We start from the raw sequence: 15527 nt of genomic DNA, 5'->3' as shown, positions 1-15527 counted from the left end.
AAATTTTCATAGACAAAGAAAAACACACACACACAACTTGCGTTTTTCAGACCCTGATGACTGAAGGTAATGAAGATCCCAGAGTTACATGTTTATGTTTTTCATGTGGTAACTTTTTACCATCTCCGCTAAAAAGCTGAGTTCTCAGTTGGCTCTCTTCCTTATGGGGAGCCTGCACATATTCGTACTAGGGGCATTACTTTGCCAGGGGTTGTTCTTCTACCAATGGTAGACAAGTATCAGTGAACAGCGCTGGCCTGGGGATTCTGGCTAAGTGACTGGTGTGCTACTTACTGCTAGCGCCGTGCATAGTGGGGGAGTCCACCTCAGTTCATTCTGCCCTGCAGAAGAGAGAGCAGAGAGTGGCCTTGGCATGGCCTCCCTCCCTCTATTCACATGACACAGGGCTTAATATCCTGGCAGACACTCTGGTGGTGGTGATGGTGATAATATGGTCCGCTTGCAGAGGGGTGGAAAGAAGAAATGCCATTAAAGTTGAGGACAAAATCTTTTCTGTCACACACCGGGGTAGAGTGATGCTGGTATCGAGGCAGTCCCACTGAAAGAAGGAAGAAAAGAAAAACTCTTCAGAGACACAGTCATCCAGCTGATGATGAGGCATATTACTTTTTAAATTTTAAGTAACTCACGCCTTATTTTGACTCAGGGTAAGAAAGTGTCTTTTGTCTATTGTTATAACACTGGTAGAGCAAACCCACCTCTAGAAATTTCTCAAAGTTTCAGACTGGGTCGTGGTGGGGGGGAGTCTCTGCAATCACTATGTTTTGTTTTGATGTACCTGCACACACAGAGTACGATCCTCCTCTAAACCGGGTTCTAGTGTGCCTGAGTTCCCCTTTTATTCCTGGAGCCTCAGGAACGCTTCAATCGCGGGGGGAGATTCCGCGCGGGGACCCTTTGACCCACGCTCTCTGTCGGGTGCCCTAAGCGCAGGGCTCCCGGCCCTTGCAGCCAGAGCTCCTGTTGCAGAGGCCAAGCCCCCTACCCCAGAAACACCACTGTCGCCCTCACTTCTTGTTTTGAGCCTCCTGCCTATTTCTCAACTAACTGGCCCAGTCGGAGTAGCAGGTCACAGCAGGGATATTCATTGTGCCAAAAAGAGGTGACAGAAAACAATTCCTTTGCAAGACAAAGGGCCTGGAAAGAAAGTACTGGTCGTTCTAAATTCTGAAAGTTTCAGGCTTCCCTTGGAAAAGCCCGGCCTCCAGGGAGCAGATAATGCTCTTCGATAAGCGCACAGCTGTAGACCCTTCCGCACATGGAGGTGTCAGGCAGCGCGGGGAGCCCCTTAGAGAGCTCTGGGATGGCAGAGGGCGGAGAAGGCTCTCACTCCTCTCCGGGGCCGCTCCTCTGCGGAGGCCCAGAGCCGGACCGCTGGGCGCCAACCCGCTGCCGACTTTTGCTTTTGCTTTCTCGGCGCCTCCCGGCCCCGGGGCGCAACTGACCGGCGGCGTCCGGACAGCGCTGGGGCCCGGACTTCTCCCGGCTCCAGTCTCTTTCCGCGCCAGGCTCGGTGAGGCCTCTTCGCCTGCGTCTTTTCTAGGTACCCGCGCCTCGTGGGACCGTAAATTGCACGTTGGGGGCCGGGCCGGATTCGATTTTTGAGTGCATGAAAACCGTACTCGCCCGCCCGCGGCGCTCGCGCCTGGCTCTCACCGCCTTGGCCTGGCAGCATCCCAGGGCTTACGGAGCAACCAGGCTGCGAGCGGTCGCTGCCTTGGGCCAAGTTTGTTGCCCGGTAGCACGTATTGTCGCCTAAGGCGCGCCGCATTGCTCTCAGAAGGCAGCAACAGGTCCACGCGCCCCAGGTGTGTGCTTGTTGCTCTGCACACAGGTGCCTTCGCCCATCACGTTACAGCACGTCTCAGTGCCAGTTCTATGAGCTCAAAATAGCGGGCCCAGGCAGGACCCAGAGCCTGAGCTCATAAGCTACGACCGACCGAAGGCCGCCATCAGCTCTTTGATGTGACCAGAGAGAGATAAAAGCCCTAGCTCCTTCTTGAAAGACTCACTGTACTAAATGAGGGGTGCGGGGCCTCCCTGAGCACGCGGCCATTGGCCGCTGCATCCCAAGTGAGACCGCGCAACCCTCACGGTGTGTTGTGTGTGTGCGTGCGTGTATGCTGCGGGGAGCCTTCTCGGACCACAGCCTCGGCCTGCTCGGCCTCCCAGCTCCTCGCTGGGCCATAGTCTCCCGGCGGGCCACGGTCCACCAGCGGCGCACTCCTAAACAGGCCCCGCCGCGCGCGTACACCCAGCCTGCTCCTGCTGAGCCCCCACCTCTCATCCGCCTGGGGGATGCCAACTAGGACGAGGCGGGGGGAGGGGGGAAGAGACGGATGGGAGCCAGAGGACGAGGGAAGAAGGGGCAGAGCGTCCTGGTCGGGCCTCGGCCCCAATCATGACCTTCCCAGCATTCCCAGGCTCTGCCCAAAGGTCGTGCGAGGCTCCCCGGGAAGGCCGCTGCGGGAGGCCGGCCTGCTCTGGCTCCGCCGTTTTCGTTCTGCAAGTGTTGTGTTTCTGGATCCCCGAATTTCTGGGACTTGTGCGTGAGCTCGGGTGTGTTGGGTGGGGCGAGGGCGGCCTCAAAGAGCAATCATGAGTCTCTTTCTTTCTTGCGAGTTCTTTTGTTTTTAATTTTTCGGTACTCTTTCAGGGCAGCCGCAAAACCTCGAAGTGTGGGTTCAAATTGAGTAGAGCCCGCTTGGAGAAGGGGAACGGGGAACACTAGGAGGGCAGCGGGCAGAGCGGGGAGAGGAGCGTGGGCAGGAGAGTGGGGGAGTGGGCATGGCCTGGGGTGAGCGGTGATTGACAGCCAGTCCCAGGGGATTAAAAAAAAATGAGAGGGAAAGGTCGTCTGTATTGGTTACTTGTTGAAATTCCCATAAAAATTGAACAAGACTCTGCTCTCAGTGGGTTAAGTCAGGCTAAAATCCTCTCCGGTGTGGTCCTGCCGAGACTGTCTTTGTTTAGTTAACCTCTGAGACCCGCATTTAAAAGGCCTATTTGGGAAATTTCACCGTCCAGGGAACCAACATCTTTTGCCCATTTCTGGGCTTCCCGCCTCCCCTGCGGCTCTTGTTGCACGCTGATTCACGAACATATAACGTGTACATCATCCTCTGAGCCTTTTTCTAATTGGAGTGAAATGTAAGTGTGAGCTAGAACATCATTTGATAGGCAGATTAGCCTGATTTTAATCTGCAGCCTGTGGGTGCTTCAGAGAGGTTAATATGAGAGAATTTATCTGTCTGATAAACCTGGTTAAATATTCAAATTCCCTCTTCCACCCCATCTGTCCCCTCCCACCTTTCATCGTCTTTGGCAAGGCAATAAATTTTCATAATCTTCAACCAACAAAATTTACACCAGCAACACAAGTGAAGTCCAAGAGGCAAGTATTTCTCGGGATCACAACGTGGGCCTCAGGTCCTCCTGGCCTAGGACAGACTCATGTCATCAACATAGGTCCACTGTGTTGGGAGGCAAGGGACTCCTCAAAAGGCTGGTGCCCCTCTCCACTAGTAACACCTCCCTCCTGTGAAAGATCCTGGGTCCCGGCTCTGCTTTCTTCTCTGCCCCTCCCTCATTTCCCCTCTTCTCAACTCTTGCCCAGTTGCAAACCCTCCCCACCCACACCCTCAGCATACAGAACATCTCCTTTTCTGACGTTTATTTTGGGAGGAAAGTAACAGCAAACAAACTAAACACACACACACACACACACACACACACACGGAAGCAGACACAGCACCTTTGCCAGACTCCCCAAAGACCACATGCCTTTTCTCTAAGCTAAGTCGGGCCTGAGACTTGAGATCTGCCCTCCATAGGGACACCCTGGGACCCAGGAAGGCAGGCGACTTTGCACCATCCTCCTGGCAGTACAAATTCTGGAGGCCCAGCTCTTGGCTAAGGGTATGAGAGAGGGCAGTATGACCTCAATCCTCTCCCCTCCGTGAATAAGATTCCCGCTTCCCCCAGCACCTACTCCTCCCAGTGCCCTCAGACTCCCAGGCTGCGGCGACCCTGTGGAAATTGCAGTAGCCATGGAGCCTGGAAGCCTAGAGGCGCGCACTGCGTTACCTGAGAGGTCCTCGCGGGCGTTCTGGTGCAGGTAGCTCTGCTCCAGCGAGTAGGAGGACATGCTCGAATGCAGGCCTGCCGAGGCAGCGGGGTTGCTGCTTGGCGTCAGGGAGGGCGGCTGCTTGAGGTAAGGCGAGGCGCCGGGCGAGCTCCAGTGCGCCGCGGGGCTCGTGTAGGGAGAGTGGCACTCGATGGCGCTCGCCATGGCTGGGGACGAGGGCACTGGGCTGCTGCTGCTGTCCGGGCCGTAGTCCCCTCCGCCGCCGCCCCCAGCCGCGCCGACACCCCCAGGCCCGGCGGGCACGGGGCAACTGGCCATGTAGGTGGAGCCCGGGTTGGGCGACATATGCGGGACGTGGTGGTGATGGTGGTGGTGCGGATGCGCGTGGCCCGGGGCGCCGGTGCTGGCGTCGTAGCCCGCGGGCATCATGTCAAGGCCGCCGTAGCCGCCCTGCCCGTGGCAACCGAGCGGCGCCGATGGGGGCGCCTGGAAGTCGAAGCCCTGTGGCAGCAGCGAGGCGCCGAAGCCCAAGCCGCTCACTACGCGGTGGTACATGGGCTTGAGCGCCTGGCATTTCCGCCTGAAGCCGCGCGGCCGGCGGCGGAACGAGCCCTCCTCGAACATGAACTCACTGGCCGGGTCGATGGTCCAGTAGTGACCCTTGCCGGGTCGCCCAAGGCCCTTGGGCAGCTTGATGAAACACTCGTTGAGCGAGAGGTTGTGGCGCACGGAGTTCTTCCAGCCCTGGTAGGCGCCGCGGAAGAAGGGGAAGCGCGCCTGCAGGAACTGGTAGATCTCACTGAGCGTCAGGCGCTTGCTGGGCGAGCTCTGTATGGCCATGACGATGAGCGCAATGTACGAGTAGGGAGGCTTCTCCGGCCGCCGCAGCCCCGAGCTCGCCTTCTTGGCGCCCCCGCTCCCGACGCCCGCGCCGCCGCCGCCGCCGCCGCCGCCGCCCGCGCTCTTGCAGGCAGCCGAGGAGGCGCTGGCCGAGTTGGAGGAGGAGGAGGACGAGGAGGCACAGGAGGCGGAGGAAGACGACGACGACGAGGTGGTCTCCAGGGCGGCGGCGGCGGGCGGCGGGCTCATCAAGGCGGCCTGGAGTGCGCCGGGGGCCGGGCTGCACGCGCGGCGGAGCGGGGCTGGCGGCGGGCGCGGCGGGGGCGGCGGCGGCCCGCCCTCGGTGGTCATCTGGGACCCGGGAGCGAGGCCGGGCCGCGGGGGCGGGCCCGGGGCCGGGAGCGGAGGCGCCGGAACGGGGTCGGCCCAGAAGCCCGGCGAGCGCCCTAGTCCGCCGCCCGGGCTGCAGCGGTGGCCACTCCGAGCCAGCGCTTCGGCGTCGCCTCCCTCAGCTCCGCTGGGGCTTCTGGCGGCGGCGGCGGCGGCGGGCCGGAGGCAACGCCCGGCGCATCCCTCCCCTGAGCCTCGGGCCCCTGTCTTGCGCAACGGCCTACCGGCCCGTGGAACCAAATCGGCCGGGTGCGGGGCAGCTGCGCCCGCGAGCTGGGACCACTGCAGGGACCCCGAGGACGAGCCCGACGTCTCTCTTCAGGAGCGCTCCTCGCTCTGTCTCTCAGACTTCCTCCCTCCCGCGCCCTCCCCCCGGCCGCCCTCCCTCCCTCCCTCCCTCCCTCCCTCGCTCCCTCCCTCGCTCCCTCCACCCCCTCCCCGCCCTGCCCCCTCCAAGCTCCGCGCCGCCTTGGGGAGGGCGCACTCGGCCTCAGCGCTCACTCCACCCCCCTCCCAACCTGGCTGCAGGCTCCGTCTCTTATCTCGCCCCTCTCTCTCCAGGGTTCTCCTCGGCCTTTTAATTCCTCTCTCGGCCACTTTCCCTCTCACCTACCCCCCCTCTTTCAAACGGAGGGACCACAGACTAACTCACATTTTGCTAGGACGAACCCCATCCCCAGCAAAACTCGACCACCTATATAACTTTATGAGATCTTTCTCGTTGCCCCTTACAGCACCCCTGCCTCCATCCCAGAAACCAACTACCCCCTTCGGAGCGGACCCACCCATTCTTCTCCTCTCCGCTCTCCTCCTCCTTATCCCTCTCCTCCTCCCCCCTCCCCCCAACCCACCCCCACCCCGTCTCCGTCCTCCTCCTCCTCCTCCTGGCTCATCCTGGGCCGAGTGGTGCTGCCGCTGGTACTGGGGCTGCTGCCGCTGGTACTGGGGCTGCTGCCGCTGGTGCTGGGGCTGCCGCCGCCGCCGGGAGCCTCCTTAGCTGCCTTCCCCCGTGCCCGCACTGACACCATCTGTCAACTTCATTTAGACATTACAGCCCTCAGCCACACGCCAGGGTGCCACACGCCCAAAGGTAAAGTGCCAATGCTCTCTCTTTCTGACAGGGCCTGTAAGCTCCGCAACAGTTGCTAGTAGAGGGCGAGAAGCCGAGGTTCTGCAGAACACCCCTTTTCTCCCCCGCCCGTCGCCCCCGTGCTGCCGGAGCAATCATGAACAGTTTGGGAACTTTGAGAAGAGGGGTATAGACAGAGAAAATTCAACCAAGGTTTAGAGACTCTGGAAACACAGTAGAATAGAATTCATGTTTGCGTTGGTTTCCGCTTCCTTTCCGTTTTCCACTTGATGTTTTGAAAGAAAGAAAGAAAGAAGGAAAGAAAGAAAGAAAGAAAGAGAAGGCTGAGGCTGAGTGAGATAAGTGAGATAGCTTTATTTATATTCAGTCCTGAAGGGGTGTGTAACTGTCACTAGATTTACCTCCTTAGTATCATGTTGTCCACCAAAAATGCTGTGCCATCTCCTAGCTGCCTTATGTAGGAGAACACTCCACCCAGTGTGGCTAATTCCCCTCTAAGTAAGAGTGAGGCTGGGAGAGAGGATGTGCCCTCAGGAGGAATCACTTCCAATGAGACCCGACAGTTAGTTATTGGATTACACGTGCAAGGAAATGTAGTCTGACCAGGGACAGGGGCTGGAAGTGGGAGGAGGAGAGCCTGAGGCCTGGGAGCTGGCTGGGCCACACAAGGGCTAATGCAGGAGGCCCAGAAGGGGAGGTGCTGCAGACCCGAGGACCAAACAGGAGGCTGGGCTGGGCACACCTCTGTGTCTACTCTGAAGGGACTAAGGTGCAAGTATGTGTGCTGGGGAGCCTGGGGAGAGGGGTAGGACGAGAGAATCTGAGATCAGTCTGGGATCCAGAGAAAGGCCAGCTGCAAAGAGCCTTGGAACAGAACGGAGGCAGGTTTTGGGGGATGGCACTAGCAATCTGTGCCCCTGGAGATACCATATAGAGTGTCTGCTTCTGCTGAGCGTGCTGGTGGGGCTGTAGAAGCAGAGGAGAGGGAGGGGTGAGAAGGGGGAAGCTGGGGGCTGGGCTGGGGCTGGCCCCAGACAGTGACCTGAAGTTGAGTGGAAGCAGGCTTTTTCCATCAAACCCTGCCTGGATACCACACACAGAGACCGAGTGTCAGTTTACTGCCCTGAGCCGGGCTCCTTTTCCCTAAGCTCCACAGTAATTAGACAAAGAAAACCTAAATTAGCTGAACAGGCGTCGACAGCTTCCTCCAGAGCACCCCTGGTACCTACATGGGAATGTGTCCGAAAATGGCTTGATTGTAGCCGAGAGTCAGCTAAGAAAACACGGCTAAAATGAACTCAGTTTACCGCTCATTTCCAATAGAAAAAAGAAACAAGTCAGTCTTTTCCGGATGGGATGTTTTGATTGAGTTGGGGTAGGGGGGTTTGCAGTTGCTTCTACTTCGAAGAATTTCTTTCTGAGTGACTTAGGAGCATATTTTGGGGATGGGTCCCTATTTATTTCAGGTTTGTTTTCTCTTACCCCCTTTTGTCATTTTTACATGGGATAATTTAAATGTAAGTAACTAAATTTAGAAGTATATACGGTGGGCTCACTAAATCCGTGCTTTGAGTGTCAGAAAAATAAATACAATAGAAGCTGGAGTGAGGAGGACAGATAGTAACTAAAAGGGGCCCCACTGACTAGCCTTCAGTGTGTGTGTGTGTTTAGTGGGAATAGAATTGGCCCAGGTGGAAGCATAAGGAAAGGAAGGCAATCATCTCATTTGTAGGAGGGGGTGATGGACAATGCATTTTGGAAAAATTCAGCAAGCAAGTAAATATCACTGTCACTGAACCCCGATTGTCCACACCTAGGAATTCTATGTACATTGGATTTCAGGCCCTACAAGGTTTTAGGACCCAGAGACGGAAAAATAAAAAGCACCAACCCTAAAATTCAAGTAGGTTAAAATATCAGGGAGTTTTAGAGGCTCCCTTCCCTATCCAATCCAAGTGACAATGGTATTCATTTTACCTAAACTCTTCAAACTTGCAAGAAATACCACCGATAGTTTGCTGAGTGTTTCAGGAGGCTAGACAGGTCCTGAAAAGGCAGTAGGCATTGGAGTTACAGCTCCATCCAGGAGCAGTTCTGCTGACTTGAAACCTTTTTCTCTCTCCAGGGGTCTACATACTACCCTGCACTCCACAAAAATATGGAAGTTAATGACCTTAGTTATCTGAGCAGGAAGAGGCTCTTCTCTAAAATTCTTTCTTGCAGACCCCATTTTTGCCTATGGAAATTCCCCAACAGAGACCCCTAGGTCTAGAAATACAAAACCTTTGCATTTGTTCCTTATAGACTTCACAGGCACAAGGCTTTCCACTCACATCATGTCACCATCATGTGGTCTAAATACAGTTAATCTCCCCTTTAGCCATAAGGAAACAGGGGGTCAGAGAGATCAGATGACCCGCTCCAAGTCACACCTGGGGAAGTGACAAAACTGGACTGTAGTGGGGGGCCTGGGATCCCAGTTCAGTGCTGCTTCCACTACCTTGCAGCAAAACCTCTCAACTATGATTTAATTACTGATTTATACAGGTCTCCTGGGTAAGAATGAGTGTGGTAACAAATCATGTCAAATTCTTTATCCCTGGCAAGAATATTTGAATTTCTGTTTAGAAGAGTTTAAAAGGAAAATTGTCTCTGATACATAGCCTTGGTTAGGACGGTTCCCTCTCTCCGAAGTCCTTTCTTATGGTGGTGAGCTCTTCCCGACTGACTTTCATTGCCTTATAAACAACAAAAATCTTGATTTATTTTTTCTTACTGGAAGGAAAGGTATGGTTCGTTAAAATAAATATAGATGAGCCCAGGCTGCTCCTCGCTTAACCAGAAATACACAGGGTCGGTGCAACCGCCCTCTGTCCATCTCCGGTGCTCTGTCTCTCTTTGGTTGACTGTCTCTGTCTGGGCTGCGGGTTCCTTTCCCGCTCCAAACCCCAAGGCCCCGCCCCTGCTCCAGCGCAGGGGAATGTAAACTTCGGGGAGCTTCGGTTTCTCCGATTTTGTTTTGTAATCGGCGTTTTATTCTAGGAAATTTCTTCATTATTGCGGTTTAAATTTTATGTTCTTAGCATACTTCCTCTGCTTCGTGGGTTTTACATGAAATGGCTTAGACTAAACCAGTTACCCACCGGAGAGACGCGTCCGCACCGACACTGTTTACCGCCATCCAAGACCTCTCCTCCTCCCGGCACTTCTCGCTCTACTTGCCCCTCCCTTCTTCCGCCAGCCTGGCTGGAGCAAAGCCTCTTCCCAAATCAGTCTGAAACTGACCACTGTATTCACCCTGTGTTTTGGCACACAATTAACCTGTGCAGAGGATTCTCCAGCTCCCGCGAGGCCTTTCTGGATGGGGACGATGGGCTCAGTGCTGAGGCCCAGGGAGCGTCGGCTCGTTTGAGGAAACCAAGAAAGACCACGAGCCTACACGCTACAGAGGCCCCTCTAGAAACTTTAATTTATAATAGAAAATCCGGCCAGGAGGCCAGGAGAAGGCTACGAGGAGAGGGGAACTTGGCAAGAAGGGATAACGGTGGGGATTTTACACCCTTCTCCGCGTCTGCTCTTCTTCCTCGGCCCAGAAACCCCCAGACCTCTGGGTTTGAACACCAGCCACCCAATTCCAAGTGTTTGTTTGGATAGATTTTTTCCCGCTCTCCAAGTGCCTGTACCCGGCAGAGCTCTTTATAGCCACCTTCCTGAGAGATCCGCGGATAGCCCCCATCTCCTGGACCTCGTGGTAGGCATGACTTGATACCTTGCTTGACCTGGTCTGAGGTGCTTTGGAGAGGAAGAAAAAAGGGATCCAATCTACCAGAGCCCCATGTGGAGACTGCGCCTCTACCTATTTCTGCACTTCTCAGATTTCAAGGCCCTGGTGCCCTTCGGTTGGGAGAAGCGACTTTGGGGTGCTCCCAGGAGCAGGGTCCATCTGCTCGCAGGCCCTGACCTGGGTGCCTACCGGGCTGGGTACCCTGAGGGCTCCGGTGGACTGTCCTTTTGTCATCCACAGCCTGCTGCGTTTATGGGTGGGGCTTGAGAAGAGATATTCCGTGGCAGGGATCGCCATTCCTCCTAAAAGGGTGCCCTGATGCCTACAAGGAGGAGAGAAAAGGGGCAGAGCTGGAAAAGACACAGTCTGTGCGTTCCCCAAGGGGGCAGGAATGAGTGGGTTTCCAGCAGCGAAGGAAAATTAGAGAAGCCTGTACCACACATTCCCAGTCTTGGGAGAAAAAAGGCAGAAGTAAGTGTGGATGCTCATGCCCCTCAGCACGTTAATTTTCCACTCGTGCAGCTGGGAGGGAAGTCCCCCTTGATGAGACTGAAACCGGAGGAACCAGGGCGTGTATCAGGAGCGGGACCCTTAAGGATATTTTGAGCTCGGCATCTCTTCCCCTGAGCCCACCCTGCTGTGCCTCTGGCCGGGGCCCGCGCGCCCCCTCCTCAGCGGCCCCACGCCTTGGGAGGCCTGGCGCCCACTGCTTCGGCTTAGCTACCCAAGTTCTGGAGGAAGGTGGCTGGGCCTCGCGAGCGCCGCAGGGCCGGCGGGAGGGCCGGGCCCACCTGGGAGGCGCCCTTGGGCTGGAAGGGGTTAGCCTCAGGCACTGAACGAAGGAGGGTGCGCGCCCAGGGCTGCGGAACGCACTAGGCAGACGCGCCCCGAGGTCGCAAGGCAGTGCCTCAAACGCCCCCCGACGGAGGAAGGAGGCCGGCCTGCTGTGGGTCCGCGAGCCGGCAGGCGCCCTGGAGGTCCCAACCCAGCCGTGGTCGGGTTTTCTTCGCGTGTCTGATTCGTCTCCTCTCCCCATGCCCTCCCTCTCTCCCCAAATAAATAAATATCTCCGAGGGCAGCGAACTCCGCAGGGCGCCGGGCCCTGCGCGCCGTGCCGCGATGGATGAACTTCCTGGAGCATCAAAACTCCCCTCCTGTCCTCCCTGCTGAGCTCAGGATATGGGGCGCGCTTGCTTCTCTTCAGAAAAGGAAACGTAGCTCTTCCAAAAATATAAATCAGTGCTGACGTCCAAATATTTCTTTTGTCCTCCAGCATCCTCTGTGGGGATAAATAAAACGTGCTCGGCGCCCAGAGCCCGACTCAGGACCTCGGGAGCCCAGACGCCGCCTTGGAGGAGCTGCTTTTCTTTTCGCGAGCCCTCCCTCTCATCCATCCCCCATTACTCTCCTCCCTGCCCCTCCTCCAGTCTGGCAGTCGATCCCTGTTTTGGGATGAGGCCTGACCGCTCGTCGCGGTGGGGGGCGGGGAGGACAGCTCTGGGCCACAGAGGGTGAAAGGCCCGCGAGGCTGGCACAAGGGGGAAGCAAGCGCTCACCAGTGCTAGGACAGAAGAAGAGACCGGGAAAGCAGCGGAGACCGTGGCTCTCCGGGAAACGGAGGCTGCCCATCCTAGACGAGGCCCAAAAGCTGCCTCTCCAAGCTGGCCTTGCTTTGGAGATTTCGAGTCTTCCCAAGGAACTGGCAGCCTCCCTGTTCCCCATCGGGGTTCCCAACTACAGGGCAGCCTCCTCTTAGAGAAGAGCACAGAAGAGTCCATGTATGGGGGCCTACACGACCCCGCGTGGGGCATCTCTGAAGGCTGCTGCCCATGAGAAGAAATGGGGCTTTTCAGTGTTAGAGGCTGTGGCCTGTCCTTGTCCTGGTTCTAGCTGTTAAACCATGAAACCCAAGGGATGGCTTGAGCCCGGTGATCTCTCCCTCCCCCCAATCTCCATCCTCCAATTTGGGAGAGATGGATTGATTTTCGGTTGGGGCTTTGAAAAGAAGTCTATAACAGAATATCCCTAGTGCATCAAGATGGCCTGATGGTGCCTCTGGCGCCTCCACTTCCCTTCTGGCTCCCCTGATACCCTGGTGTTGGGAGCCCACCAGCCTTTTTACTGTCACCACTCCCTACCCCCAGTGAATCATCCTGCCGCATCCACGAGGTGAAGCATACAAGGCTCCCGTAGCTGAGGGATCCAGGCAAGGAGAAGTCTTCACCTGCCGGGGCCCACTTACCCTGCTCTCATTCCCTCATGCCCTTCCCCCTTGGCTGCAAGTGTTCCTTTCCAGGCCTGGTTCTTCCAGGCTGCGCGGCGGGGGCTGTTCTCCAGCCACCCCCTCCTCTCTCCAGGGGGGTCTTTATTGATGAGCTGCCTCAAAAACCTCTGCCCAATATGTCCCAGAAGGGTTTAGACAATCCATCACCCACCACTTCAAGAATGCTTCCTCCCTTTCAAACACAATCCTCGCACACCAGGCGGGCTGCGGTGGGGAGGGGCGCGCACTTGAAAAGAAAGCAGCTATATAATCAACGTCAAACCATCCCGCAACCTTTCGGAAACAGGGACTCGGGCCAAAAATCTCTCCAACTGATTTACGCGGCCCTCGTCGCTCTCTCCTCCACCCTCCACTTTGACTCTCGCCTGTGCCTGCAGTCGCGCGGCCGGCACGGCAAACGCACATCCCTGCTTTTCACTGAAGGTCAACGCTAAAAGCTTCTCCATGGGCGTAGTTTGCATTTTAGGAGAAAGCGTTTTTCGTCTTGGGGTTCAAGGAGGACATGCTTTCGGGGTCTGGTCACAGTGCCTTTGTTGGTGGAGAGGGGTGAACTGGGAAGGCTGGACATGGAGCTGTGGAGTCGCCAAATCAGCGTCTCCTCCCTTCCCTCCGAAAATCCTCTGATTTTGCGGTGTTGTGGGCTGCGCCTCCCCTTTTCCTTGGATGCCAGCGCAGGAGAAGCAGGAGTTCTTCTCGCTTCCGCGGGGTGGCGCCAGGCTCTTGGGAATCGCGGTCTACGGGGCTGCCCAGCGCGCCTCCAAAGACGCAGCTCCCTCTACTTCACCTGTCCAGGGCTCCTGACGCCGCCGTCCCGGGTCCCCGCAGCCCCGCAGCCCCGCAGCCCCGCAGCCCAGATCCCAGATTCCTTCAAAACTTATCGCTTACCTCGTACTCGGTTGGCCACCTGAGGGCACATTCTGCTTTTCCTACCCCGTCACCCCGTTAACATTTAAAGAAGAACATGTCACAAACTTGGTACTGCTTTACTGAAGCGCGCTCTCCCCGTTGCAAACATGCTTACGCCATGCTGAAGAAATTCAGGGTTCAATGCAGTTATTTTGGTTTCTCTAAGCAAGGGGCAGAGGGCTGTGTCTTCATTTTTAAGTTACCCACTCCGCAGTTCCTGGCGCTCTTCTGAGGTCTGGTGGAAAACAGTCACCGAAGGTCTGGTGGTCAGTTCCAGCTGGTTCTGCAGCAGGGTGTCTTGGAGAAGGCTCTTTCTTCTGCCTCAGCGTTCTCATCCGTGAAGAGGCTCCCAGACCTCTTTCTTGTCTTCTGGGTCTACAGTGAAATACAACTTTTTGCTTTTATTCTCATTCCTTTTGACTGAAGGAAGCCAGGCGGCTTCCTAAATTTGTGCTGGTCAAAGTCTGTAAGATAAAGGGAACGTTAGAGGTCCTTTTGGGGAAGGCTGAGTATGAAAGGCAGATGATAAGCAGGCTAGGAGTGGACTTGGGATTCCAGAAGGCCAAAGGCACTAGATCTGGAAACTGAGACCAAGATGTCAACCACTGGCCTTCCTCTGTGTCATGGTATCAGAAGGAACTGGCTTTTTGTCTTTTAGAAAATATGGCATTCTCCACTGCAACTGACTTTTATTTTAAAAAACTCTAAATATTAGATTTACTGAGGTATAGTTTCTATATAATAAGGCACACCCATTTATATGAAAAAGGTTGAGTTTTTATTTTTCTTTTTATATTTTTATTATGGAAAAGTTTCATAGTACAGAGAAGCAGAGAGGGTATATAATAAGGCTTCCCTTCAATACCCTTCACCTAGATTTAACAATTATCAAGATTTTGCTACACTTGCTCCATTTTTCTTTTCTCTATTTTCATTTCTTGCTGAAATATTTTAGGGCAAATCCAGACATCATGTTTTAAAAGTGCAACTTATTACTTCTTAACATACCCACCAGTTCTAGCTCTCTCATACCTAAAATTATATTTTGGTGCAGACAAGCACACTTCCCTGGGGAGTTGGAAATAGGGCTGGGACATTGTTCTGGAGGTGTATTTTACAAATAGAACTCTCCCTCCTGCTACTCTGTCCTCCCAAATGACTTCCAGCCCCAAATATGTTGGCTTTCTCCTGGCTGCTGGAACTGCCAAGAAGTTGACAAACTTTCCCTCCCGCACTCTCACTGGGGCTGGGTGCGTGTTTTAGCAGTAAGCTGTGAAAAGGGGTTCAGCCATTTGTTCAGTGGCCAGAGTTAACCACACACTGTCTCCATACATGCATATCAGATCACACATATAAAATTTATTTTATTGCAAGATCATACATGACCTTTGAATATGTCTATCCCTATGTATGTGTGTGTATGTTTATCCATGTGGACTATATAGTAGTTTCTGAATCATTAACCAGACAGTGGCTACCCAGAAAAGAATTTTTCATACTGTTTGGAAGTGTTTGTGAGAGGATTTTGGACTAGGCTGGAGGATAAAAGAGGTCCTGGGGGGTGGACCAGGAGGCACTGGTTGGCTTGTATCCCTAACCCCCAGTTCATACCAGGACTCTGTACAAATATTTCAGAAATATTTGTTATTGATTTGTCTTATTTTTTTCTCCTCCCCCCAGTAATACAGATTACCTTTGTTCTTAGCATTTCCCTCACCCTCAGGGCAAACTTGAGCAGATGAATAGTGATATAGTAGCCTCAGATTTTGTTTGACAATTGCACCTGCTCCTGATGACCTTGAGTCTGAGCTTCAATTCCTACTTTTTTTTTTTGGTAAAGTGGAAATAATAATAAAAATTTTAAAATAATGCCTCCTCCTGTGATGATTCTAAAAATGGGATGAAAATTGTAAAAGTATTAACATTTTGACATATACACATTTATACTATTTTTGGCCCAATTCAACAAAATTGCTGTTTAGTTTTAAGGTACTTCTGTAAATTTTATGCGTACTTGGGATCTTTCCTTCCCTGGGCAATCTCTTAAATGCTTGTTTGGTTTTGTCTCTAATAAGGAAATGATGGTGGGTCCACTGTCGACAAGTTTAAGTTCGCCTCTGCGGGC

General features: G+C 54.5%; 1 protein-coding gene across 1 annotated transcript; it reads right to left on the bottom strand.

The window, feature by feature from the left end:
- Positions 1-392: 392 nt before the first annotated feature.
- Positions 393-5299, bottom strand: FOXF2 (forkhead box F2). Its single transcript, XM_028091043.2, has 2 exons — positions 4108-5299; positions 393-559 (listed from the first exon to the last, which is right to left on the bottom strand). Exons 1-2 carry the CDS (start codon positions 5297-5299, stop codon positions 393-395), a joined length of 1359 nt encoding a protein of 452 aa, XP_027946844.1.
- Positions 5300-15527: the final 10228 nt, after the last annotated feature.

This window comes from Eumetopias jubatus, unplaced genomic scaffold (genome assembly GCF_037043125.1).
Source record: "Eumetopias jubatus isolate StellerSeaLion01/CBP00866 unplaced genomic scaffold, mEumJub1_p1.0 scaffold_6, whole genome shotgun sequence".
Taxonomy (NCBI): Eukaryota; Metazoa; Chordata; class Mammalia; order Carnivora; family Otariidae; genus Eumetopias; species Eumetopias jubatus.
This window is presented reverse-complemented; position numbering and strand designations above follow the sequence as displayed.

Excerpts from the sequence above, each read along its gene's own strand:
- FOXF2 (XM_028091043.2), bottom strand. The coding sequence starts at position 5,299 with ATGACCACCGAGGGCGGGCCGCCGCCGCCCCCGCCGCGCCCGCCGCCA. Across the intron at positions 560-4,107 it reads CGCCCGCGAGGACCTCTCAG|TGGGACTGCCTCGATACCAG; the intron begins GTAACGCAGTGC and ends TCCTTCTTTCAG.